This window comes from Anabrus simplex, chromosome 4, assembly GCF_040414725.1.
Source record: "Anabrus simplex isolate iqAnaSimp1 chromosome 4, ASM4041472v1, whole genome shotgun sequence".
In the NCBI taxonomy this organism is placed as follows: Eukaryota; Metazoa; Arthropoda; class Insecta; order Orthoptera; family Tettigoniidae; genus Anabrus; species Anabrus simplex.
Genome location: NC_090268.1, coordinates 406,680,398 through 406,706,206, shown reverse-complemented (window position 1 = coordinate 406,706,206; position 25,809 = coordinate 406,680,398). Strand labels below are relative to the sequence as shown.

At 39.3% G+C, this 25,809-nt stretch overlaps 1 protein-coding gene across 1 annotated transcript in view; it reads right to left on the bottom strand.

Moving 5' to 3' along the window:
• PIG-G (phosphatidylinositol glycan anchor biosynthesis class G) overlaps window positions 1–25,809 on the bottom strand; it is a 179,284-nt gene that overhangs the window by 106,582 nt on the left and 46,893 nt on the right. Inside the window, exons 6-7 of the mRNA XM_068227421.1 lie at window positions 12,848–12,971; window positions 8,458–8,460 (exon numbers count right to left, since the gene is read on the bottom strand). Coding sequence (XP_068083522.1) covers window positions 8,458–8,460; window positions 12,848–12,971 — 127 coding nt within the window. The remainder of the gene's footprint in view (window positions 1–8,457; window positions 8,461–12,847; window positions 12,972–25,809) is intronic.

The window sequence follows — 25,809 nt, the reverse complement described above, 5'->3', positions numbered from 1 at the left end:
ATTAATTTATTTATTTATTTATTTATTTATTTATTTATTTATTTATTTATTTATTTATTTATTTATTTATTTATTTAAATTTTTGGCCTTCATTGGACCACTTTAAACAATTGTATAAAAAGGGTTTTTCAGTTTTCTGTCAGACTAGTGCACCCGTCCCATTATTATTGTTTTCATTATTATTATTATTATTATTATTATTATTATTATTATTATTATTATTATTATTATTATTATTATTATTATTGGTTGCATGATGGAAAGATGAGTGAATATCTGTGTGTGCTTCTAATGATGTATTCATAAGTAATTAATGATATGCGTAACTAGAAGTTGAGCTAGAATATTCTTCTAGTACCCGTAGTATTGATTTACAGATTTATCAAACAATTTTGTCGACTTGTAGACAAATTAATTGTAGGTAAGTGTTTGATCAATCAGGATTATAGGTTATAAGTTGCTTTCGAGGAACATACGACATCGAAGACAGGATCCTTCGCCGTCGCGGCTCAGTCACGGCCAGTTAGATTTCTTTCTTGCAAGATGACGGAAGCAGAAGTTCAGGGAGATCCGGTAGAGTTCTCTCTCTCTCATGTCAAAATAGCAGTGCAAACGTAGTTGAATGCGCCAACTTTGGAACACAGGATACAACACAAGTACCTAATGGGAGGAGGAGTGATGAAATGATAATGGACGAACAACGTAAGGAGAAAGAACATCTTGAGATCGCTAGGGCATTGGTGAAAAGCATTCTGGCTATTACACTGAAGAATCTTAAGATGGAAATTCAGAATGGCTTACGAAAATTGGAGAAAGCTCTCGAGGCTGGAGCAGCATGCAGGATATCCTGGAAGAGAGCTAGGGAAAATCTAAAACAGGAACAAACAACCGCAGATATGAATGAATTGCCTGTGACACCATTAGTAACAAATGGGGAGGAGAAAGATAAGGAGAAAGCGGTAAAGGTTCACTAAAAGAAAAACAAGAACAGGGAAATGAAAGAGGATAAATAGATGGGATGGATTCTGGCAGAATGGAGGTCATTGATAGTGGGGAAAAAAAAGAAAGATAAATGGACCCATTTAAAACCAAGGGATCGTTCAGATGCTGTTCTTATCAAACCAACAGAAGGCGAGACCTTTGCAGATGTTTTGAAGGGTATTCAGAGTAAAATAAAACCGGAAGACAGTGGTGTGAGCATTCGATCTAATCTTAAAACTCAGACCTGGGCTATTCTTCTCGAGTTTAATAAAGCCACACAAAACGAGAACAAGGACAATTTTAATAAATATTTGGAAGGTGTCCTTGGAATGTATGGTGATATGAAGACTTTGACTCAACGCACTACCTTGGAAATTTGGGACATGGACAGTAATACCACTGCTTTAGATAGAGGAAGCTGTATGGCAGGTTCTTCAGAATTTTGAAGGAGAACTGAAAGTCTCAATTAATAATCTGATCAGCAGAGGGCAAAAACTTGCTATTGTTGAGATACAAGATAAGGAGGCTCAGACACTTTTGGAAATTGTTAAAATTAAAATAGGATGGTTGGATTGTAGAATTTGAAAAAAGGACTATGGTACCTCACTGCTTTCATGTCTTTCATATGGGCATCATGCACGAAACTGCAAAGGTGGTGATAGAAGCAAACTTTGTTTTAATTGCCGAGAAGCCGGACATAGGGCGGTAGGTTGCAAAGCAAATTCAAGATGCATAAATTGCACAGACATGAATGTTGACGAAGCTAATCAAAGTCATGCTATTGGCTCAAGAAGCCTGCACAGCGTTTCGTGAAGCTCTCAAAAAGGCTAAACTAATAGTAAATGATGCAGGTTATTCAGGCAAATATGCACAGGAGTAGAATTGCCAATGATCTTTAGACGCAGATGAACTTTGAAATAGGAGTAGACATATTTCTTTTTAGTGTACATTATCAAGACAGGGACCACCCAGGATGGTTCGTGGTTAATTTTGGGCCAGCTGCAATTTGGATACCAGATTTTGGTAAATGCCCAGTATCAGACCAAGGATGCGGAGATGGTTTGGTTTGGGCCACACTGGTAGATATACTTTCGTGAACTGTTATTATACTCCAAATGAGATAATATTTGATTTTCAGGCTAAGCTGGATGGCCTAGAGCAGGGATGGCGAACCTTTTCCAACTAGTGTGCCACTTTAAGTCTGGGTTATTACACTGACTGACAGAGCAAATGCAACACCAAGAAGGAGTGGTCAGAACTTTATGCCAATTGCAGGGTAGACTGACGTCACTGAGGTATGCTCATGATGTGAAATGCGCTGCTGAGCTGCGCACGTAGCGAACGATAATTGGGACACGGCGTTGGCGAATGGCCCACTTTGTACCGTGATTTCTCAGCCGACAGTCATTGTAGAACGTGTTGTCGTGTGCCACAGGACACGTGTATAGCTAAGAATGCCAGGCCGCCGTCAACGGAGGCATTTCCAGCAGACAGACGACTTTACGAGGGGTATGGTGATCGGGCTGAGAAGGGCAGGTTGGTCGCTTCGTCAAATCGCAGCCGATACCCATAGGGATGTGTCCACGGTGCAGCGCCTGTGGCGAAGATGGTTGGCGCAGGGACATGTGGCACGTGCGAGGGGTCCAGGCGCAGCCCGAGTGACGTCAGCACGCGAGGATCGGCGCATCCGCCGCCAAGCGGTGGCAGCCCCGCACGCCACGTCAACCGCCGTTCTTCAGCATGTGCAAGACACCCTGGCTGTTCCAATATCGACCAGAACAATTTCCCGTCCCGTCGATTGGTTGAAGGAGGCCTGCACTCCCGGCGTCCGCTCAGAAGACTACCATTGACTCCACAGCATAGACGTGCACGCCTGGCATGGTGCCGGGCTAGAGCGACTTGGATGAGGGAATGGCGGAACGTCGTGTTCTCCGATGAGTCACGCTTCTGTTCTGTCAGTGATAGTCACCGCAGATGAGTGTGGTGTCGGCGTGGAGAAAGGTCAAATCCGGCAGTAACTGTGGAGCGCCCTACCGCTAGACAACGCGGCATCATGGTTTGGGGCGCTATTGCGTATGATTCCACGTCACCTCTAGTGCGTATTCAAGGCACGTTAAATGCCCACCGCTACATGCAGCATGTGCTGCGGCCGGTGGCACTCCCGTACCTTCAGGGGCTGCCCAATGCTCTTTTTCAGCAGGATAATGCCCGCCCACACACTGCTCGCATCTCCCAACAGGCTCTACGAGGTGTACAGATGCTTCCGTGGCCAGCGTACTCTCCGGATCTCTCACCAATCGAACACGTGTGGGATCTCATTGGACGCCGTTTGCAAACTCTGCCCCAGCCTCGTACGGACGACCAACTGTGGCAAATGGTTGACAGAGAATGGAGAACCATCCCTCAGGACACCATCCGCACTCTTATTGACTCTGTACCTCGACGTGTTTCTGCGTGCATCGCCGCTCGCGGTGGTCCTACATCCTACTGAGTCGATGCCGTGCGCATTGTGTAACCTGCATATCGGTTTGAAATAAACATCAATTATTCGTCCGTGCCGTCTCTGTTTTTTCCCCAACTTTCATCCCTTTCGAACCACTCCTTCTTGGTGTTGCATTTGCTCTGTCAGTGAGTGTATTCTCAACTGTCTACTGTGCCACTTGTTATTTTCTTTGGAATGGCTACATCCTCCCCCCCCCCCAGAATTCTGTCCCTAATTCCATATTATGTTTCATAATACGTTCTTACATATATATCTTGTAAAATAATACATTTGATTGCATGTTCTATGGTCGTATTTTGCCAATACCGCAAAAATACATTTTAAATATGTAAGTTTTAAGAATACCTAATATTATTTGTAAAAATGATATATAATAAGCGACCATTGTAACACACTTCGTCATTAAGTATTATCAGACATAGAAATCAAAAATACTAATATTGCCAAGGGACATTAAGTGAAATACCATTCTCAACTTTAGTGTGAAACTTGTTGCTGAATCTTAGTATCCATGTCGTTTATGTTAGGTTCACAACTTGTCTTCAATAACCCACAACAAGCACTTAGGTCTGAACCAAGACAGTTTCTAACTGTGGACTTCACAATGTTCATTGTAGGAAATAGCTGCTCGCAGGCGTACGATGACCAAAACAAAGTAAGTAGCATCGTAGTACGTTTCTTCATGGCCGAAAACATTTGTGGAAGGCTGTTCCACGGAAAATATGAAGTTCTCTGGCTTTTTGACAGAGTATTCAGCATCAACAGCTCATTCGATTTTCACGAATGTACGAATTTGTTCACCCATACTCTGCTTTCTTGAAATTCAGTCAACTCCATTTGTAAGCTGTCAATTTTTAACCACTCAAAACCACCTTAATATCATTCATTTGTCCAATATGAGGTATTGAAATAAAGTGAGATATTTTCACCACTGGTATACAATACATCTGTAATTGATAGAAGATTCCTACAGGCTGTTGATCCAGAACTGCTTCCATCGAGATGCATTCCGCAGTTAGGATGGAAGAAATTGCAAAGGACCAACCAAATGATGAAGAACTTCACAATCATCTACAATCCTCTTCACTTGAACTGTGCCCAATCACATTACTGAATGGTAAGGAATGCATGTCGGATGTATCGCAAGGATACAATTGACCATACATACCCCAACAACATACGCAAATGATTTTCGACTCAATCCACAACTTGTCCCACCCTGACAACACTTGTTGCTTCAATTAGTCAAGAAAGACACCAAAAATTGTGCAACAGCATTTATCAAATCAATCAATACTGATCTGCATTTAGGGCAGTTGCCCAGATGGCAGATTTGCTATCTGTTGTTTTCCTAGCCTTTTCTTAAATGATTTCAAAGAAATTGGAAATTTATTGAAACATCTCCCTTGGTAAAATGAAATGGCATATGGCTTTTAGTGCCGGGAGTGTCCGAGGACATGTTCGACTTGACAGGTAGCAGGTCTTTTGATTTGACACCCGTAGGTGACCTGCGCATCGTGATGAGGATGAAATGATGATGAAGACGACACATGCGCCCAGTCCCCGTGCCAGCGAAATTAACCAATGATGGATAAAATTCCCGACCCTGCCAGAAATTGAACCCAGGACCCCTGTGACCAAAGGCCAGCACCCTAACCATTTAGCCATGGAGCCAGACATCTCCCTTGGTAAGTTATTCCAGTCCCTAACTCCCATTTCTATAAACGAATATTTGCCCCAATTTGTCCTCTTGAATTCCAACCTTATCTTCATATTGTGATCTTTCCTACTTTTAAAGACACCACTCAAACTTATTCGTCTCCTAATGTCATTCCATGCCATCTCTCTCATCTCTCCACTGACAGCTCGGAAATTACACTTAGTCGAGCAGCTCGTCTTCTTCTCCCAAGTCTTCCCAGCCCAAACTTTGGAACATTTTTGTAACACTACCTACTCTTTTGTCGGAAATCACCCAGAACAAATCAAGCTTCTTTTCTCTGGATTTTTACAGTTCTTGAATCATGTAATCCTGGTGAGGGTCCCATACACTGGAACCATACTCTAGTTGGGGTCTTACCAGAGACTTCCCATGCCATAGAACTAAAGTTTGGAGACACATTAGCAATACAGTAGGACATCTATATATATAAAATAAAAGTTTTGTCTGTACATTGCTCAGAATTTGAAAATAATGGTATTTCTGTATCGATCATGTCCACAGTAACAAGGAAATCCATATTTTACTTTTCCGTAATTTCTGTCTGTCTGTCTGTCTGTCTGTCTGTCTGTCTGTCTGTCTGTCTGTCTGTCTGTCTGTCTGTCTGTCTGTCTGTCTGTCTGTCTGTCTGTCTGTCTGTCTGTCTGTCTGTCTGTCTGTCTGTCTGTCTGTATGTATGTATGTACACGTATCACGAGAAAACTACTGAAGAGAATTTAATGAAAATTGGAATGTAAAGTCGGGGGGATGAACCACTACAATCTAGGCTATAAGTCATTTTATTCACGCTGAGTGAAATGGTAGTTTAGGCGAAGGTCTAAAAATGTAATTCTCAAATATTTATATTAGTGGTCCTATCGATAAATACTACATAACTTAAGTTATATAGAATTAAATTTCTGATCATTTATGTCTTATACAATTTACTGTACCGGCTATGATAGCACAGATATTCATGAATTTGTATTTTTGTTGCTGAGTCCATATCAATGCCAAGCCATGTGAAAATGGGTTAACAGAATTTAATGAAAATCGGTATATATAGTCAGGGAATAAGAAAATACAGTCTGAGCTATAAACAATTTTATTCACTTTGGATGAAACTGTAGTTTAGGGGAAGGTGCCTAAAATTTAATTATTAAACACCTAGGTTAGTGGTCCTATCGAAAAGTACTACATAGCAAAAGTTATAGAGAATACAGTTCCGACCATTTATGTTTTATTCAGTTTTACCGTACTGACTATGATAAGAGTGGTATTTCAGAGTGTGAAGAAAACTAAATGTGAAGGCCTACAATATCGAAAGCGCATAACATTGATCAACAACAACATTACATTGACCATGTTTGTTGTGATGTCCTTTGTCTCTTATGCTGCCAGCCAACTCCGATAAATGGCATTACTGCTGCGGACCGAGTATAACAGCCTAACTGAATATTGGCAGGAAATAAATGGGGAGCTAGAAAACTTTCTCCTTTAGCATGCTATTCCTCTGGTTCATACATTTTCTGATACTGCTGGTATGTAACACACTGGTTAATCATAGTATTCCAGCTATTCGATCCCTACTCTGATGCGCTGTTTTGAATGAGCAGTGTGCACAAGTAAGGCAGAAGCTCTAGTAGTAGTAGTAGTAGTAGTAGTAGTAGTAGTAGTAGTAGTAGTAGTAGTAGTAGTAGTAGTAGTAGTAGTAGTAGTAGTAGTAGTAGTAGTAGTAGTAGTAGTAGTAGTAGTAGTAGTAGTAGTAGTAGTAGTAGTAGTAGTAGTAGTAGTAGTAGTAGTAGTAGTAGTAGTAGTAGTAGTAGTAGTAGTAGTAGTAGTAGTAGTAGTAGTAGTAGTAGTAGTAGTAGTAGTAGTAGTAGTAGTAGTAGTAGTAGTAGTAGTAGTAGTAGTAGTAGTAGTAGTAGTAGTAGTAGTAGTAGTAGTAGTAGTAGTAGTAGTAGTAGTAGTAGTAGTAGTAGTAGTAGTAGTAGTAGTAGTAGTAGTAGTAGTAGTAGTAGTAGTAGTAGTAGTAGTAGTAGTAGTAGTAGTAGTAGTAGTAGTAGTAGTAGTAGTAGTAGTAGTAGTAGTAGTAGTAGTAGTAGTAGTATGACCTGGTCTTAGAATTACAATGCAGACCTATTCCAAATTATAGCACGACAATTCACTAAATAACTTAAAATTCAACTCTGAAAAGAGCCTTTTCTTAAGAAAAGCTTATTCCTCTTCACTTTTATTAAATTCTATATTCATTTTATTCCAAATTAGCAGTGAAGAAGGGGTTTCTCCTCTGGCTTGAAGGGAAAATTTGCCTGCAAGTCGGATAGATTTTTTCACTGCCAGTGTAGATTGATGGTTATGAATTTCATGTTTTTGGTCCGTATTGAACTGAGAATAATATATAAGTAATAATAATAATAATAATTATAAACAATTTAAAAAACAGCCACTTAAGCAAACTAGAGATACAAGACTTTATCACAATATTAAAACTTATCATCGACAATAACTTCTTCACTTTTGACAATGTCATATATCAACAAAATGGTTTGGCAATGGGGTCACCGGCCTCAGGCATCTTAGCAGAAATATACCTGGACTTCCTCGAATACACCAAAATTGACAACGAATTCGAAAACATTCTCTTTTGGGCCAGATATGTCGACGATGTCTTTGTAATCATGAATGAGAAATCAATTAACGCACCCACCACCCTCTTAAGTCTCAACAATATTGATCCTCATATCAAATTCACACTAGAATCCGAATCAAATCAAAAAATCAACTTTCTAGATTTAACCATCACTAGAAACTCAGATTCTTTCAGTTATAAAATTTTCAGAAAACCCACTCAAACAGCCTCCACCATTCGCCAAGATTCAGTGCACCCCCAGTCCCACAAACGAGCCACATACAACAGCCTAGTTCACCGAGCCTTCAGCATACCTATGTCCAATAAAGATCTAAAAAACGAACTCAACACAATCCGCGGAATCGCAAAATTCAACGGCTTCAGCAATCATTTTATAGAAAGGATAATCAATAAACACAAACATCGCCCAAAAACTACCCTCAAAAAAGAAATAACCAAACCTCTAACATTTTCCACCTTCACGTTCAACAATGATATCTACAAGTTAACCAACATCTTTAAGAAACAAGGCGTTAAAATAGCCTTCAAAACCAACAATAAGAACATGAATGTTTTATACAATACTTCACACATCAACAAGACCAGCAGTTTTTTAAAATCAGGAGTTTATAGGATCAAATGTACCACCTGTAAAAAAACCTACATCGGGCAAACCGGGAGAAACTTCATTATCAGATACCACGAGCACACTAACACAATAAAATACAACAAGTTTTCAGCCATCGGCCAACACATGCAAGATTATAATCATAATTTCACCAATATTGAACAAGACATGGACATCCTCGTATTAGCAAACAAGGGCCCTTTACTGAACATAATGGAAAATTACTACATACACCTAGACCAATACTTTAATGCCAGTCACAATCTCAATGAAATCTCAGAGAAACCCAACATACTCTTCGATCTATTTATCACTTTCCTCAGAAACAATAATGCAGCCAACCTAAACTCAATCCTAAATTTAATCAAAGGTACTTTTCCAAGACATTTACACTTTCTCCCGCACCCTTCAGCCCCACCTTAAGCCCTCTTCCTAAGCCATATTTCATTTCAATACAAGAACTTACTGATTTCCATGATTATAATTTTTACAACACCCCATTTATACTTTATTCTTTGTTAAAAACCTCTTAGTATGTATATTCCTTGTATTATTAACTATTATCATAACATCTCATTTCACTTGTTATTCTTTAAAATAATATTGTCTTAGGATTTCGCCACAAATGATCTTTGCTCCAATACGGCTGATGATGACCCCTAGATGGGTCGAAACTAGTACCGTATAATTTTGTAATTTTGTGAATATATTGTATTGAAAAGGTGGAAACATTTACGTTATTATTATTATTACTTATATATTACTGCCAGTGTAGTGAAATGACATTTTCCGACTCATCGGGTACTCCTAGGAAACATATTAATAAAAGAGCACATCTTTTGCCCTGGGACTCTCCACTATTACAACCCCTCCTCCCGCCGAATAAAGACGAAGAGTGTTCACGGATCACGGTTGTCTGCGGCTTGGTCATTCCAGCTCTGGAACTTTGACTGTTATATCGGCAGCGTAGTACTGTTTGTTAAAAGTGAGAAAATGTGTGGTTTTTCATTTGATCGAGTATTTCATAAGAAAGCACTGTTGTTAATCGCACCATTCCTACTGGCGTTATTGTAATGACCTATGTTCATTTAAGTTGGGAAAACCACTAACACAGTCTTTCTGATGATTTAAAAAGGCAGGTGGAGAACGAGTGTCTGCTATTATAATGAAAACTCCTGAACCTGATTGTGACTGATGGTAGGCAAGCGGGCCAACCATTACAATGAAAATTACCTAACCCAGTCTTCATATGAGAAAATACGTTTGGTGGCTTGCTCATCGCGTTTCTAGGGTAACGTTAAGAGCTGCGCAATTTAATAGAATCTTGCTCACAACATGTACACTATCTAACCTAGAATTTTGTATACATTGTAGAATTCTGTAGCGAAGCACGGGTACATCAGCTAGTTATCTATAAATAACCTCTACATTCAGTTATATCAATCGCGAAGTGGTTGGGCCTTTTTCAACATCACATGGTTATTCCTATCTTCTAACAATCATCAATCGTTCCTTACAGTGTTGTCAAGTGGAATGTCAAAATAGACCGGTGTTTAATCCCTGTTACCAATTTGTGACAGTACATATGTTCTTGATGCAAATTTATTACTAGCGATGCAATTTCACCACACTTTCTTTAAAATCACCTAGAAGCTGTTGAGTGATGCTGGTTCTTTTCTGGAAGCCTAATCCATTGTGATTAAGAAATCTTGAATCCACAATTTACGAAAGAAAAACTGGGGTGCACACATTATTTGAAATCAGGTTGTATCGCTTCACCTTAAACAATATTATGTTTGCAATGGATCCCGCTACTGTATACTACAATATAGCATTGTCCAGCCTCGGTGTGTGTGGCATCAGTAGCACATTACAACATTACAAATGGAGTGTGAACCACATGTTAAGTATTGCTTCAAGTTCTTGTAATCATTCGTCCACAAAAGCTTAGAACATTGCAAACCAAACAGCAGCAGAAAGTATAACATCATAGAAAGTTATATTCTTGACTGGCAAAGAAACAAAATGCAACTTTGAGGAACAAATATTAATTGCCAGGCATTATGTGGACAAAATGTTGTGTGATTATGTAGATAAGAGAATATGGATATGCAGTTACAAGTGAAATGTGCCAAATGAAAGGTTTAGCTATAGCCAAGGTACTAAGCATCACGGGGTTCAAAGCTAGCCTGGGGCCGTACCACTATCTGATAATACAGCAGAAACAGTCTCATCAGCAATCTTATGTGCATGGATATCCCATTTTGGGGTACCTCATATTATCACAACAGATCATGGATGACAGTTCAAAAGTAAACTTATCAAGTGTCTTAAGTCAGCATTAGGCATCTATCACATTAAGATCACAGCATACCACACTGCTGCTAATCGGAAATAGAACATTTACTCTATACTAATCCCGAGCTACATTTTTGTATGCCACCCTGGTTAATACTATACTGTGTAATAAATAATTAAGCATTGGACTAACGATGGGTAAACAACTGTTTTAACCTACAATATTCAAGACTATGAAAGATCTTTGTTGGGGTAATCACATAAATGGGATTGTAAATAAGGGGTACAGATTATGAGGGTATTTATGGGTTGTAGTAAGGATGTAAAGGAGAGGGCATATAAGTCTCTGGTAAGAGACTAGAGTATGGTTCGAGTGTATGGGACCCTCACCAGGATTACTTCTATGTAGTATCAAACAGGTGGAAGTTTACTTTAACTGATTTAATATAAATAAGATTTGATACAGGAAATGAAGCTGATTTCTTGCAATAAGTGGTATGTTTCCAGCTGACAGTGGAGAGAAGGCATGGAATTACATATGTAGATGAATAAGTGTGAGTGGTGTTTTTAAAAGTAGGAAAGATCACAATATGAAGATAAAGTTGGAATTCAAGAGAACAAGTTGGGGCAAATATTTGTTTATAGGTAGGAGAATTAGGGATTGGAATAATTTACCAAGGGAGATGTTCAATAAATTTCCAAATTCTTTGCAATTATTTAAGAAAAGGCTAGGAAAACAAAAAGGGAATCTGCCACCTGGGTGACTGCCCTAAATGCAGATCAATGTTGACTGACTGACTGACTGACTGACTGACTGACTGACTGACTGACTGACTGACTGACTGACTGACTGACTGACTGACTGACTGACTGACTGACTGACTGACTGACTGACTGACTGACTGACTGACTGACTGACTGACTGACTGACTGACTGACTGACTGACTGACTGACTGACTGACTGACTGACTGACTGACTGACTGACTGACTGACTGACTGACTGACTGACTGACTGACTGACTGACTGACTGACTGACTGACTGACTGACTGACTGACTGACTGACTGACTGACTGACTGACTGACTGACTGACTGACTGACTGACTGACTGACTGACTGACTGACTGACTGACTGACTGACTGACTGACTGACTGACTGACTGACTGACTGACTGACTGACTGACTGACTGACTGACTGACTGACTGACTGACTGACTGACTGACTGACTGACTGACTGACTGACTGACTGACTGACTGACTGACTGACTGACTGACTGACTGACTGACTGACTGACTGACTGACTGACTGACTGACTGACTGACTGACTGACTGACTGACTGACTGACTGACTGACTGACTGACTGACTGACTGACTGACTGACTGACTGACTGACTGACTGACTGACTGACTGACTGACTGACTGACTGACTGACTGACTGACTGACTGACTGACTGACTGACTGACTGACTGACTGACTGACTGACTGACTGACTGACTGACTGACTGACTGACTGACTGACTGACTGACTGACTGACTGACTGACTGACTGACTGACTGACTGACTGACTGACTGACTGACTGACTGACTGACTGACTGACTGACTGACTGACTGACTGACTGACTGACTGACTGACTGACTGACTGACTGACTGACTGACTGACTGACTGACTGACTGACTGACTGACTGACTGACTGACTGACTGACTGACTGACTGACTGACTGACTGACTGACTGACTGACTGACTGATTGATTGATTGATTGATTGATTGACTATGGACAGGAATGTGGAAAATCTGATGTTTGCAGGGGGAGCTTATTCAGCACTGGGTACCTGCCCGTGATCAGATGTATTCATTGCCCATTAGACTTAATTGATACCACATGGCTGTTTTATAGCAAATACATGGACTCTCTCATATTGTAACATTTACATGACATTTATGTTGGAACTAAGAAAGACAGCATGGTAACACAGTTTCCCATATATTTAGCATACAACATGATCTGTTTGCAAGTAAGTCTGGGCACAATGCAACCATGGTTTAGATAGAACAGAATCTTAATGACAGTCATTGTTTCCTTACCTTAACCCTGGACAGCTATGGCCAGTCACAACAAAAGGAACAAGGATCTCAGCTAAAGAAGCTCCGCCGTGACCTCCTGAGTCTTTCATACCATGATCACCACATATTACTATGGCTGGTGGGGCTGAATAATTACTCTGCAAAACAAAAAGAACACGTATTCTTACTGAAACAGATAATGAAAATCACGAAAATAGAACCAGTTCTTTGGTGGTTAGGCCGTGTGCATTGGCAGAATTTTGCCCAGGCGTGCCATTTGGGCTCATCAGTTAGATTGGCAGTAATAGAGTACAGTTACAGAGTTAAGAACAAGTTTCCATTTATATAGCTAGTGAAGGGATTCAATTACAATTAGAACAAGAAAAGAATTAGAATAATCACTCGAGAATTCAAGCCACATTCCTGGATAAACAGAACCCTCAAGGTGACGATGTTGTGGATATGGAGAATGTTTTAGAGACATGGAGATTGTACTGTTAGGATCTCTACAGTGAACAATGCAATGTATAAAACCAAATGAAGATAGAAAAAACCGTCAGATCTTGAACCTGGCGTCCTCCAAGACAAAGTAGAAATGGCTTTGAAAATGCTGAGAACTGGATAAGCGTGTGGGTCTGATGGAATAAGTGCAGAGGTGTTGAAAGGTACAGGTGATGTTGGAATTGAAAAGCTGCTGAAAATCTGCCAAGCAATGGGTACAATCCACCTTCATCCCAATCGGTAGGATAGGATCAAGGAAAAAATATGAAAATGATTGCTTAATTGCTTTGATTTCACATGCCAGTAAAGTAGAAATGGCTTCGAAAATGTTGAGAACTGGATAAGCATGTGGGCCTGATGGAATAAGTGCAGAGGTGTTGAAAGTACAGGTGATGTTGGAATTGAAAAGCTGCTGAAAATCTCATGTAAGAATTCTTAGAGTATAAAATTCCCGAAGTCCAGACAGCATTCATAAAAAGAAAAGCCACGGAGGAACAGACCTTAAGTCTAAAACAGATCATGAAAAGGTTACGGAAATCAATGTTCCAGTTTATTTATCATATGGCTTTTAGAGCCGGGAGTGTCCGAGGACATGTTCGGCTCACCTAGCCCAGCTCTTTCTATTTGATGTCCATACGACCTGCGTGTCTGGATGTGGGATGATGAGAATGAGGTAGGGAGAGGGTGAAACCTGGTGTCAGCTCGTAGCCTACTCCTGTCGAGAAACTGTATACCACCACTTCCCCTACCAGCGAACATTCTGATAGTGAAATTGTTTTTGACCACAAACCAGCTAACCATGGTGTCAGACCATATAGACTTCAATGCCATAACAACTATGGCCACCAGGTGGGATATCTGTGCATTACTGACTACCAAAAGACCAATTTTGGATGACATGGGTTTGCCACTCCATCTGATTGAGTTCCTTAAGTCTCTCCATACGGAAAATTCAGTCACTGTGAAGATTCAAAACAAACAGTTTGAATAGTTTCAAGTGAAGGCTGGAGTCCAACAAAAAGATATCTTATCACCACTACTTTTCAATCTCTATGGTGAATATGCGATGAAAACTACACTAGATGACTGGGACAAAGGATGTTCCATTGGAGGATTCACGATCAACAACCTGAGGTTTATTGAAGACACCACCTTGATAGCATCATATGAAGAGGAGTTGACAGCACTGATCAAGAGTGTGGAGGAAACAAGCATGGAAATTTGATTATGTCTAAATCGACAGAAAACCAACCTCAGATAAAACTTAGTCTGTTGTAGTCTCCCACAGCAGATCATACGCCTATTTTCGACAAATAATGTGCTGAAATGGAAGTACATGAACAAGTTACTGTATGGAATCAGGAGATAAGGGAATATGGAATGAAAATGAGTGTGGAGAAGACTAAGACAGTAATGATGACAAGAGGTAGCCGGCCCCGTGGTGTAGGGGTAGCGTGCCTGCCTCTTACCTGGAGGCCCCGGGTTCAATTCCTGGCCAGGTCAGGGATTTTTACCTGGACCTGAGGGCTGGTTCGAGGTCCACTCAGCCTACGTAATTAGAATTGAGGAGCTATCTGATGGTGAGATAGCGGGCCCGGGCTAGAAAGCCAAGAATAACAGCCGAGAGGACATGACACCTTGTAATCTGCAGGCCTTCGGGCTAAGCAGCGGTCGCTTGGCAGGCCAAGGCCCTTCGAGGGCTGTAGTGCCATGGGGTTTGGTTTGGTTTGATGACGAGAGGTAATAGAGAAGGAAGAGGGAATATTGAAGATATAGATAAACTGCAAGTATCGCTAAACACACTATGTGAATGGGCAGAGAGAAACGACATCCAGATAAACGAAGAGAAGATGGAATTGGTAGTATTTAGGAAAGGAGGAAGACTCACTGAAGCAGAGAACATCAAATGCAATGGCAAACTACTCAAGAGGGCTAACAATTTTAAATATCTAGGTATCACAATTCAAACAACGGGAAAGAGTTTCAGTTTACATATAAGATCTAGAGCAGTGGCGGCCACTAGAGCTATGAATGAAATCAGGAACATCACACAACTATCGATCAGCACAGCTATGGACTTGTTTAGGTTAAAGATACTACCTGTTCTGACGTATGGCCTAGAATTAGTGGCAGAATACCTCACGTACAAACAGCTGGAAGAATTGGAGCGAGTAAAGGCTAGATACCTGAAGAGAATTTTAGGAGTCCCGCAGAATGCAAGATCGAGGCTAGTGTATGAGCTTACCAGGGAGACCTTCTTAATAGAGGATCTGAGATGCAAGCTCATACTTCAAGCTAGTACCAGCTTCAAACAGCTTATACAAGATCTGCATGAGAAGAAAAACAACATACCAGAGGACTTCTATGCAACATCTGCTATGCAAGACAGGACCTGGATGGAAGCTAATCATGATATGCGACACGTGACGACGAGATTGGCGATCCATGGTTTCCACCACAAGGTGTGCTGCAACAAATTATTTCACGAACCAAATGACGAATGTGTGTGTGAGTTGTGCTTGGAATACTGTGATAGATACCATATTGTAAAATGCAGGAATAGAAAGAAATCCATCGTAGCTTATAGCAAAGAAAAGTAATGTGTATGTAATGTAATGGTATTCTGCACGGCATGTGCGCATTTTTCAATAATAAAATAATACTGAAGTAAATGGAAGACTATTACAAGTTGTGTAAAGCTTCAAATATTTGGAGAGTATACTTGGAGAAGATGGGAAAATAAATTAAGAAATTGGAAAGAGAATACAACAAGCCAACGGGTTTTAGCAATGTATGAGAGGTATCATGTGGAACTGGGACGTCCCAGAGAAATGCAAGAAAATTCTGTTCTCTATGTATTACACATCAATTTTGATATATGCAGCAGGCGCATGGACAACAACAAAATATGAAGAAAGCATAATCCAAGCAGCCAAAATGAAATGCCTTAGAGGAATAAATAGGAAGACGTGAAGGGATAAAATCAGAAACATAGTCATCAGAAAGAGAATTGGATTCCCTAAACTGCAAGACAAGATAGAGTCCAGTAAGCTAAAATGGTATGGACATATGATGAGAATGGAAGAGGATAGCATTTCAAAGTGAATATTTACAGAGAAAATACTAGGAGGAAGACAACAGGGAAGGCCCAGAAAGAGGTGGATGAATATGGTGAAGGAGAGTATAGAGAAAAGAGGAGTAAAAGTAGAAGAAATATTGGAAGAAGGAAGGGAGGGAGTGGTGAGGAGATAGAAAACTGTGGAGGTCCTTGATTCACACCTGACCCAGAAGACTGGAAACAGGAAACAAAGAAGAAGCAGAAGAAGAATGCGCTGAGAAAGTAGCCTTCAAAAGTTTACTGTTGATGGCAAAGTCCAAGCAACCAGACCACGAGGATGAGTACTAATACGACGGTTTGACATGGTGAATGGTCTATTACAGAGTTCTCTCCAAGTAACCACAGAGGAGGCTTTGGATACAGATGAATGGCAGAGTATGGTTCATCAGCTAGCTGTGATGGTCATAAGTTAACATAAGAAATTTCATTTTTTGTCCATTTTGTACTGAGATTACAATGATTAAACTTTTTAGGGTCCACCTATTCAATACAATAATAATGTTATCTAGATGTAATCACAACATTCTAAATTTATTCATTTCTAGTTTCGATGCATTTTTGAATCATCCTCAACTGTATAAAGAACTTGGAAAACAGGCAATTATATAAATCTCATGATAAATATTAACCTATTTACACAAGTTAAAAACCCTATGACTTGCAAGTCAAATATACTGTATATTGAGTAACAATTCTCAAGATGATTCATGTCCTTGTGAAAATACAGTACCGGTACTGAGTTCAAATTATTTGGTTTGCAATCTACAATAATAAAATGGCTCGTATTTCAAAACATTTTGTATATTAATTCAATCGTAGTCCTTAAACTGTGTTTCTCACGTGGAGCCTTCTTAAAATAAACATGAATAAAAACAGCTGAATAAGATTTAAGCTTGACGATATTCTTCTATGTCTAAAGGACTTTGAGGTGGAAACATATAAAAAGATTCTTAAGATGTAAACAGGAACTGCATTTCCCAGTTCAAATGTGGAACCTGTGAATAATAAAAAACGCTAATAATAATTCTAAGCAGAAAGTTATAAGGCCCTACTCAATAATATAAGTGTTTATAAGACTCACCCCAAATGGCCGTAGACTAATGTAGTGCAAAGGAAGTACAATGAGCAATGAACAGCTTGAGCCAAGTAAGCATACCTGGACGGGACAAAGGAGGGGCAATAGGGTAAGCAGAAGAAGGACATGTGGAGGGGATCTGGGGGGGTTTGGCCGACAAAACGAATATTGAGAAAACTTGTTAACTTTTGGTCTCTCGGATATATCGTTTAGATTAAGATTTGAATTGAAATACTGGTCTAAGTGGATATAACAGAATTCAGTAGCATCCAATAACGTGTTTTTAATTTATTTTTTTTTTTGCAAGCTGCTTTACGTCGCACCGACACAGATAGGTCTTATGGCGACAATGGGACAGGAAGATGCTAGGAGTGGGAAGGAATTCAGGGCTGCCGACAGTGGGGTTTGAACCGACTATCTCCTGAATACTGGACACTGGCCACACTTAAGTGACTGCAGCTATCGAGCTCGGGTCGTGCTTTTACTTAAAGTCTCTAGTATCTGAATGTCTTGCTCTATACTTGTGAAATTGTGTTTTAGTTCATGAACATGTTGTCCTACCGCGGAGAATCCTCACGGCATTAACATGTTCAGCATATCTTGTCTTGAAGTTGCACCCTGTTTGTACGAGATAGGCGCAGCCACAGTCGTTACACTGAAACCTATATACTCCTGACTTGAGATAAGGATTGGATTTATTTACAGAGGCTGAATTATGTAACACAACAGTACTCCTATTATCAGTACGAAAGGATACCGTAACTTTATTCTTATTAAAAATATTAGTGACCATATAAATATTATTATTAAATGTGAAAGTTGAGTAAGAATTATGACTAGGTTTGTTTTTACATAGCGTAGTTTGCAGACGATGTATAATCTTATTAATTATACGTTTGATGAAAGCTCTTTCATAGCTGTTAGCATAAGATATAGAGCGTATGGTGCTCATTTCCTTGTTCAAATCAGCTTTTGACATTGGGATCCTAAAGGCTCGATCTACTAGCGTTAGGCATAGAGTTGTTACTTGTAATCTACTAGCGTTACCCGCTCATCCAGCACTACAAATGTATCATCTATGTACCTAGACCAATAATGTATATTATTGAAATTGTTTCCATTATCTATTACAGTTTCCTCTAAAAAATCCAAGTAAATTTCAGCTAGTATCCCCGAGGCCGGGGAGCCCATTGCTAACCCCTCTTGCTTACAAATTACTTTGTCGAAGACGAAGTAATTATTATCAATTAGCAACTTCAATATGTCCATAAAATCTTGTATTTCCAATCTGCATATGTGATTGTGAGTCTTGAAATTTTTATTGATGACCGGTAGTAGCTTACTAGTTTTTATGCTTGGAAACATATTAGCAATGTCAAATGAATGTATTGTATGATGTGGCTGTAATTTAAAGCCGCTCAATTTATTAACCAATTCTACGGTAGTGATACAAAGCTAGAACAGGTCGATAATTTCAAGTATTTAGGTTGTGTGTTTTCCCAGGATGGTAATATAGTAAGTGAGATTGAATCAAGGTGTAGCAAAGCTAATGCAGTGAGCTCGCAGTTGCGATCAGCAGTATTCTGTAAGAAGGAAGTCAGCTCCCAGACGAAACTATCTTTACATCGGTCTGTTTTCAGACCAACTTTGCTTTATGGGAGCGAAAGCTGGGTGGACTCAGGATATCTTATTCATAAGTTAGAAGTAACAGACATAAAAGTAGCAAGAATGATTGCTGGTACAAACAGGTGGGAACAATGGCAGGAGGGAACTCGGAATGAGGAGATAAAGGCTAATTTAGGAATGAACTCGATGGATGAAGCTGTACGCATAAACCGGCTTCGGTGGTGGGGTCATGTGAGGCGAATGGAGGAGGATAAGTTACCCAGGAGAATAATGGACTGTGTTATGGAGGGTAAGAGAAGTAGAGGGAGACCAAGACGACGATGGTTAGACTCTGTTTCTAACGATTTAAAGATAAGAGGTATAGAACTAAATGAGGCCACAACACTAGTTGCAAATCGAGGATTGTGGCGACGTTTAGTAAATTCTCAGAGGCTTGCAGACTGAACGCTGAAAGGCATAACAGTCTATAATGATAATGTATGTATGTATGTCTACGGTATTCCTGATTGACTTGTTAGCTGTGAATTTGTAATGTTGTCTAAAGAATTTCTAAATAAACTGTGCCATTTTATAGAGGACTGGGTCTGTAATGTATTATGGGTCGTTAACTGACTGATATCTCAGCCAAGAGAAAAAACATATAAGCAAACAGTGATTCAAACATTTTATCAATTTAATACACATGCCATTTCCTCTGTTATGATTTTCTCCTATTCTCCAACCCTCTACTTCTACATCAAACTGGCTTTTTATGTATAATTTGATCTAGTGATAAAATACAACAGTCACTCAGTGTTGATGAAACTTCCCAAAAACAGCCATTCAACATAAACATACTTTCTTACAGTTATAGACTTTTATTTTCGTATTTAACTTTTTACAACGTGTTTTACAGCATGTTGCACCGACACAGATAGGTCTTATGGTGACAATGGGATAAGAAAGGCCTAGGAGTGGGAAGGAAGTGAGCATGGCCTTATTTAAGGCATCAACTCAGCATTTGCCTGGTGTGAAAACGGGAAGCCATGGAAAATCTTCTTCAGGGCTGCTGACAGTGTAGTCTGAATTCACTATCTCCTGAATGCAAACTGAAAACTACGTGACCCAAACCGTGCAGCCACTCGCTTGGTGTATATAACTTAAAGAGGCCCACCTTGTGGCCACGATTGTTAAAGCACTCAAGTCTAAATGGTCTGACACCGTTGTTAGCCAGTTCGAGTCCTGTTGGTCAAAAAAATTTTCACCATCAGAATGTTGGCCGGCAAGGTAGGGGAGGTGGTGGTATACAATTTATAATCACTAGGTTGCGTACGAAAAGCCTGAATTAAGTTCAAAACTTCTCCACAGTGCCCATATAGAGTGAGGTTATATGCCACTGTTGGTGGTGATTTGTCCATCGGATGGAGAAATTGAGCCCTAAGCAGACCCCTTAGTGTTCTTCAACAAGAGTAGGCTATGTGCCGGCACTGGGTTTCACCCTCTTCATTCCTACTATCATATATCACGTCATTCATTTAATCTCATTAACTCCTCTGATGAGGTTGACGTCAGGAAGGGCATCCATTCATAAAAACCCACTATGACAAATTCACCCCACCTTGTCCGACACTGTAGAGAAGCGGGACAAGGGTTGCCTGCCCCCAACCAAATGGTCTTGTCACTATCCGGACCTAACCTATCTGGACCATATGTCAACCCAGCCAGACCAATGGTCTTGTCCAGTTCACTATTTTGAAGCTGTAAACTATTTTTTCATCATTGTTCATGCTATTCAGTAGCTTTGTATAATGTGATGTTGGCAAGCTCATCTGAGCCGCCATATTGGATTTGTAACCTATACTTCACATAAGTTTTACCCTCTAATGTTAACCACTGATATGATGTTAACACTATAAAGGCAGCAGGGGTTGAAATAGCCTTTAACACATTTTGTTTCCTTGTAGGCACTGATATTATTCATACTCCTTGACTTTGTTCACTTTCCTCCATAATAGCTTCATACTAATTTTTCATTTCTTTCCTCAATTTTAAAATACAATTATATCTGGATTTTAAGTGTATTCTGGACTTTATTATTAGATAACTCGTTATCAATACAATGTACAGAGTAATAATAAATACTTGGAAGTTAGTTGCAACCGATAATACGTACAAAGTCTCACTCTAATAATGCTTGGTGAGCTGTTTGTTGATTGTAGTGTGAGTGTGAGAGCAGTTTTGATTGAGATTTTTTTGTGCCAATACAAGCAAAAGAAATTATATACTATGAAGTAAAGAACAGATCTTAGCTGAGCGACAAAGCATGCTGCATGGGTCAGATGGTTGATGCGCTGGCCTTCTGACCCCAACTTGGCAGGTTCAAACCTGGCTCAACCCGGTGGTATTTGAAGGTGTTCAAATATGTCAGCCTCATGTCAGTAGATTTACTGGCATGTAAAAGAACTCCCATGGGACTAAATTCTGGCACCTTGGTGTCTCCAAAAACCATAAAAGTAGTTAGTGGGACTTAAAGCCAATAACATTATTATTATTTTTTATTATTGTTATTATTATTATTATTATTATTATTATTATTATTATTATTATTATTATTATTATTATTATTATTATTATTATTATTATTATTACAAAACATCTCCTTAGATGATTCAGGCAGCAGACAAAGTGATCATTCACTCAGCGGGAATCATTCCGACACAGAATGATCGTTATCTCCAGACGAGGATGAAACACAACAGAGTGAAGATGAAGTTCCATCAGAAGATGAAACCAGTTCATGGATACTTTAAGTAACTGTGAACAGCTTATCAATCAGTTTAGGTTTGTAAATTATTTGGTTTGTCTGTGTACGTATGAATACGGTATATTATAATGATAAGGAAGAAATAGGCCTACAAGAAAAACCCACAGAAAGTTGAAGCCTTCTGGGAACTCTTAGAAGAAACCACTAGCAAGATTCCAAAACATCACGTGAACATTTTAGTAAGTGATTTTAATGCACAGATTGGCAGAGAGAGGAAACATACATGGATTGTAGGCCATCACTCGGCACATCGAAGGACAAATAAGAATGGAGAATGACTTTTGTAAAACTTCCATTTTGTAACTCAAGTCTATGAATTTTGTGAGACCTCCACACAAACAGAAAACTTGGAAATCTTCGAACCCATTATTAGGGGAATTCAAGATTGATCACATTATAGTCTCCAGAAAAAATCTGTGCGAGATCCAAAATGTCAGAGTACGGAAGGGAGTTGTATCATCCATCAGAAATCAAAGTGAGATTCCAACGATTCAGACCTAAACACAATAGTTCTCAAAGAGTTGACCCAGAATGCCTTAAACAGAACATCAGCACCTTCTCACAAGACATACGAGAGCAGGATCCCAAGGGCTGATCAGACCTATGTAAAACACTTCAAACATCAGCCCTGAAGTCAGGACAGCCTCTGAGGAAACGAAAACATGGAACACGACCTGTGATAAAGCCTTTAATGATCGGATGAAAGCGTGGAATCAGCAGAATGGACATTAAACAATTGAAAAAAGGTGCAGAAAATGACCTCAAAAATAATCCACTGGGAGAAACGAGTGTATGACAAAAACAGACTCACAGAAATTGAGCAAGAATTCCTCAAAAACAACACTAGGAATTTTTACACGACCTTCCGTGAGAATTTATTCAGTTATCAACCACCATCTTTATTGAGCAGATGGAACGTTAGAAATGAATACGAAAAAGATCTGCACAATTCTAGCTGACTACTTCCGAAACCGCCTCAACTGTGATCCTCCAAAAGAACGACTGAACTTCGAAAGACCATGCCGAACCCTGATTCACAACCCTCAACAATACAGGAACATCCGATCACTTAAAAATAATAAAGTCCCTGGAGAGGATGGCATCACTGCAGAGATGTGGAAGCTAGAAGATGACCTCGCAAGCAGAATTCATGCAATCTTAATAGAAATCTGGGAAACTGAAATGATCCCACAGGACTGGAAGTGGGCATTAATACACCCATTGTACAAAAATGGCAACAAGACGGATCCAAACAACTACAGAGGCGTATCCCTACTATTGATCACATAAAATTCCTTCTAAAGCTCATTTAAACCATTTAGAGAAACAGACAGATCACCTGACTGGCGAGTACAAAGCGGGTTTCAGGAAAGGTTGATCATGTGCTGAATGAATATGGAATTTGAAGACAATATTAAGGATCCATCGAGCTACCAGCATGATCATCACTTTTGTGGATGTTAAGAAAGCATAAGATTCTGCGGACAGACAGACCATTTTTGATACTCTAGAAGAACTCAGAGTGGGCAGGAAGACCAGAGAACTAATCCAGCAACCTCTCACGAATACGACTTCTAGAGTGAAATTCCTTGGGGAAATTTCTGAGCCTTTTGAAATATGTACGGACGTTCATCAAGGTGACAGCATCTCCTCTATTCTGTTTAACTTGGTTCTAGACAAAGTTATTAGAGAATGGGAAAGGGACATCAAAGGTGTACTTGGGAAGTAAAGTCACGGTGAAATGTTTTAGCCTTTGCTGATGACCTAGCAATCATTAACTAAGACCAGAGATGAAATCAGATATGCTGTATAGAGATTACACAATACAGCATCAAGGGCATGCCTCCAGATATCATAGAAAAAAAAAGTTTCATGGAAAATCTACATCAACATAGCAAAAAAAACTCCACTAGATACGGAAAACGGCACAATTTCACAAGTGTCCTCCTTCAAATACCTTGGAGAAATCATACTACCATCGGGACTAGACAGTAGGACCAACATAGAAAGAGCCACTAAACTCCATAACAAGTACAGACTAATGTAGAATTACTACAACAAGAGAATCATATTGCATAATGCAAAATTATGACATTAGAAGACAGTTGTTTTGCCAGAAGCTTTATACACCTCAGAAACCATATCCCTTGGAGATCACACTAAAATTATAGAAATTGAAAAGTAAGAAAGGAAAATTATCCAGAAAATTTATGGTTCCATGAGAGAAAATGGAATGTGGATTAAGTGAACAGTGGACCTCTACTCATTAACTGACAGGTTCACTGATGCCGTACGCAAGAAGATGCCTGAAATTCTATGGCCATATCTATAGAATGGACAGTGACAGACTCACCAAAAGATTATTTAAGGTTATCAACTCAAAGAAGGTCAAAATAAACTGGCTAGAAGAAACTAAGGCCGGCCTCCAAGAAATAAATAACATGGACAACATCATAGAAGATCATAGAGCTTTTAGCACAATAGTAGCAAAGCAAAAATTCGTGGAGAAATCTAAAAAGAAAACTGGTAGGAAGTGGTCCACTGATCGCAAGATGCAACACCGTGCATTCATGAAGAGATTTTGGGAGGATAAGAAGGCGAAAACCATCAGGCCTTATTACAAACTATCCACTTCATTGCCGTATCGAAAATGTAATCTAATCAATATATGAAAAATGTTTCCACCTAATCGATTGATTGGGCCAAAGAACAAGTTCAAACACTCTCTTTGAATGGGTATAACAACGAAAGAAGAAGATGTGGAGGAAATAATAATTTGCTTTTAGTACAATGAGGAAAAAACATTATTTATTACATGTATTATAGATTGAAACTCTGTGATATACATACTGTGATATTCAAGATTAAACATTAAGAATCCTTTACTGACTTGATACTACGCATATCTTGAATTAAAGAAACTTTTCTACATTTCTATATCAGCAAATGAGGTAATGATATCCTCAAAAGATATCTTCCTTAAAATATCACTTTCTAAATTAATTTATTTTCAACATTTTGGTTTGCAATCTTGTTTGACCAAGCAGCCAACCTCAATTTGTATTTTTGATACTTGTTAATGAAAGTCATGTTTATATGATATATACTAACTACACTCACCGGCATACAAACAAACAAACAAACAAACAAACAAACAAACAAACAAACATATAAGTAAATGTAAATTAATTAAATAAATAAATAAATAAATAAATAAATAAATAAATAAATAAATAAATAAATAAATAAATAAATAAATAAATAAATAAATAAACAAACCAAACAAACAAACAAACCAACAAACATACAAACAAATAAACAAACAAACAAATTACAACAATATGGCAATGTATAATAAATTAATTAGCCCATTTGAGAAGTTTTGGCGCAATAATTGATAAAGATTGTTGATCGGACAATCACAACAGTCAGGGGAACAATTCCTAGCATGTCTCCCAAGCATATCGCAGATATGCTCTATCGAGTTTAGGTTGGAACTACAAGCAGGACACACCATGCACTCAATTCTGACTTCACCCAGGTACTTATGTACACAAACGGCAACGTGTGGGCGAGCATTGTCATGCATCACGATAAAATTCTCGCCAATGACAGGTGCAAAAGGTACCACATGATCCACTAAAATCTCCTCAATGTATCGGTGGGCTGTCAGACTTCCATTCTTGACAAACACAAGCTCTATGAACGCATCAGTGGTAATCCCAGCCCAGACCATTACAGAGTTTTGATTGACCGGAGTCCTTGCAGAGAAAGTCAATACCTTTCCCCCGACCTTCTCCATACTCTCTCCCTTCCATCCGGTGTCCTCAGACAGAATCTGGATTCATCTGTGACCAGCACTGAGCTCAACTG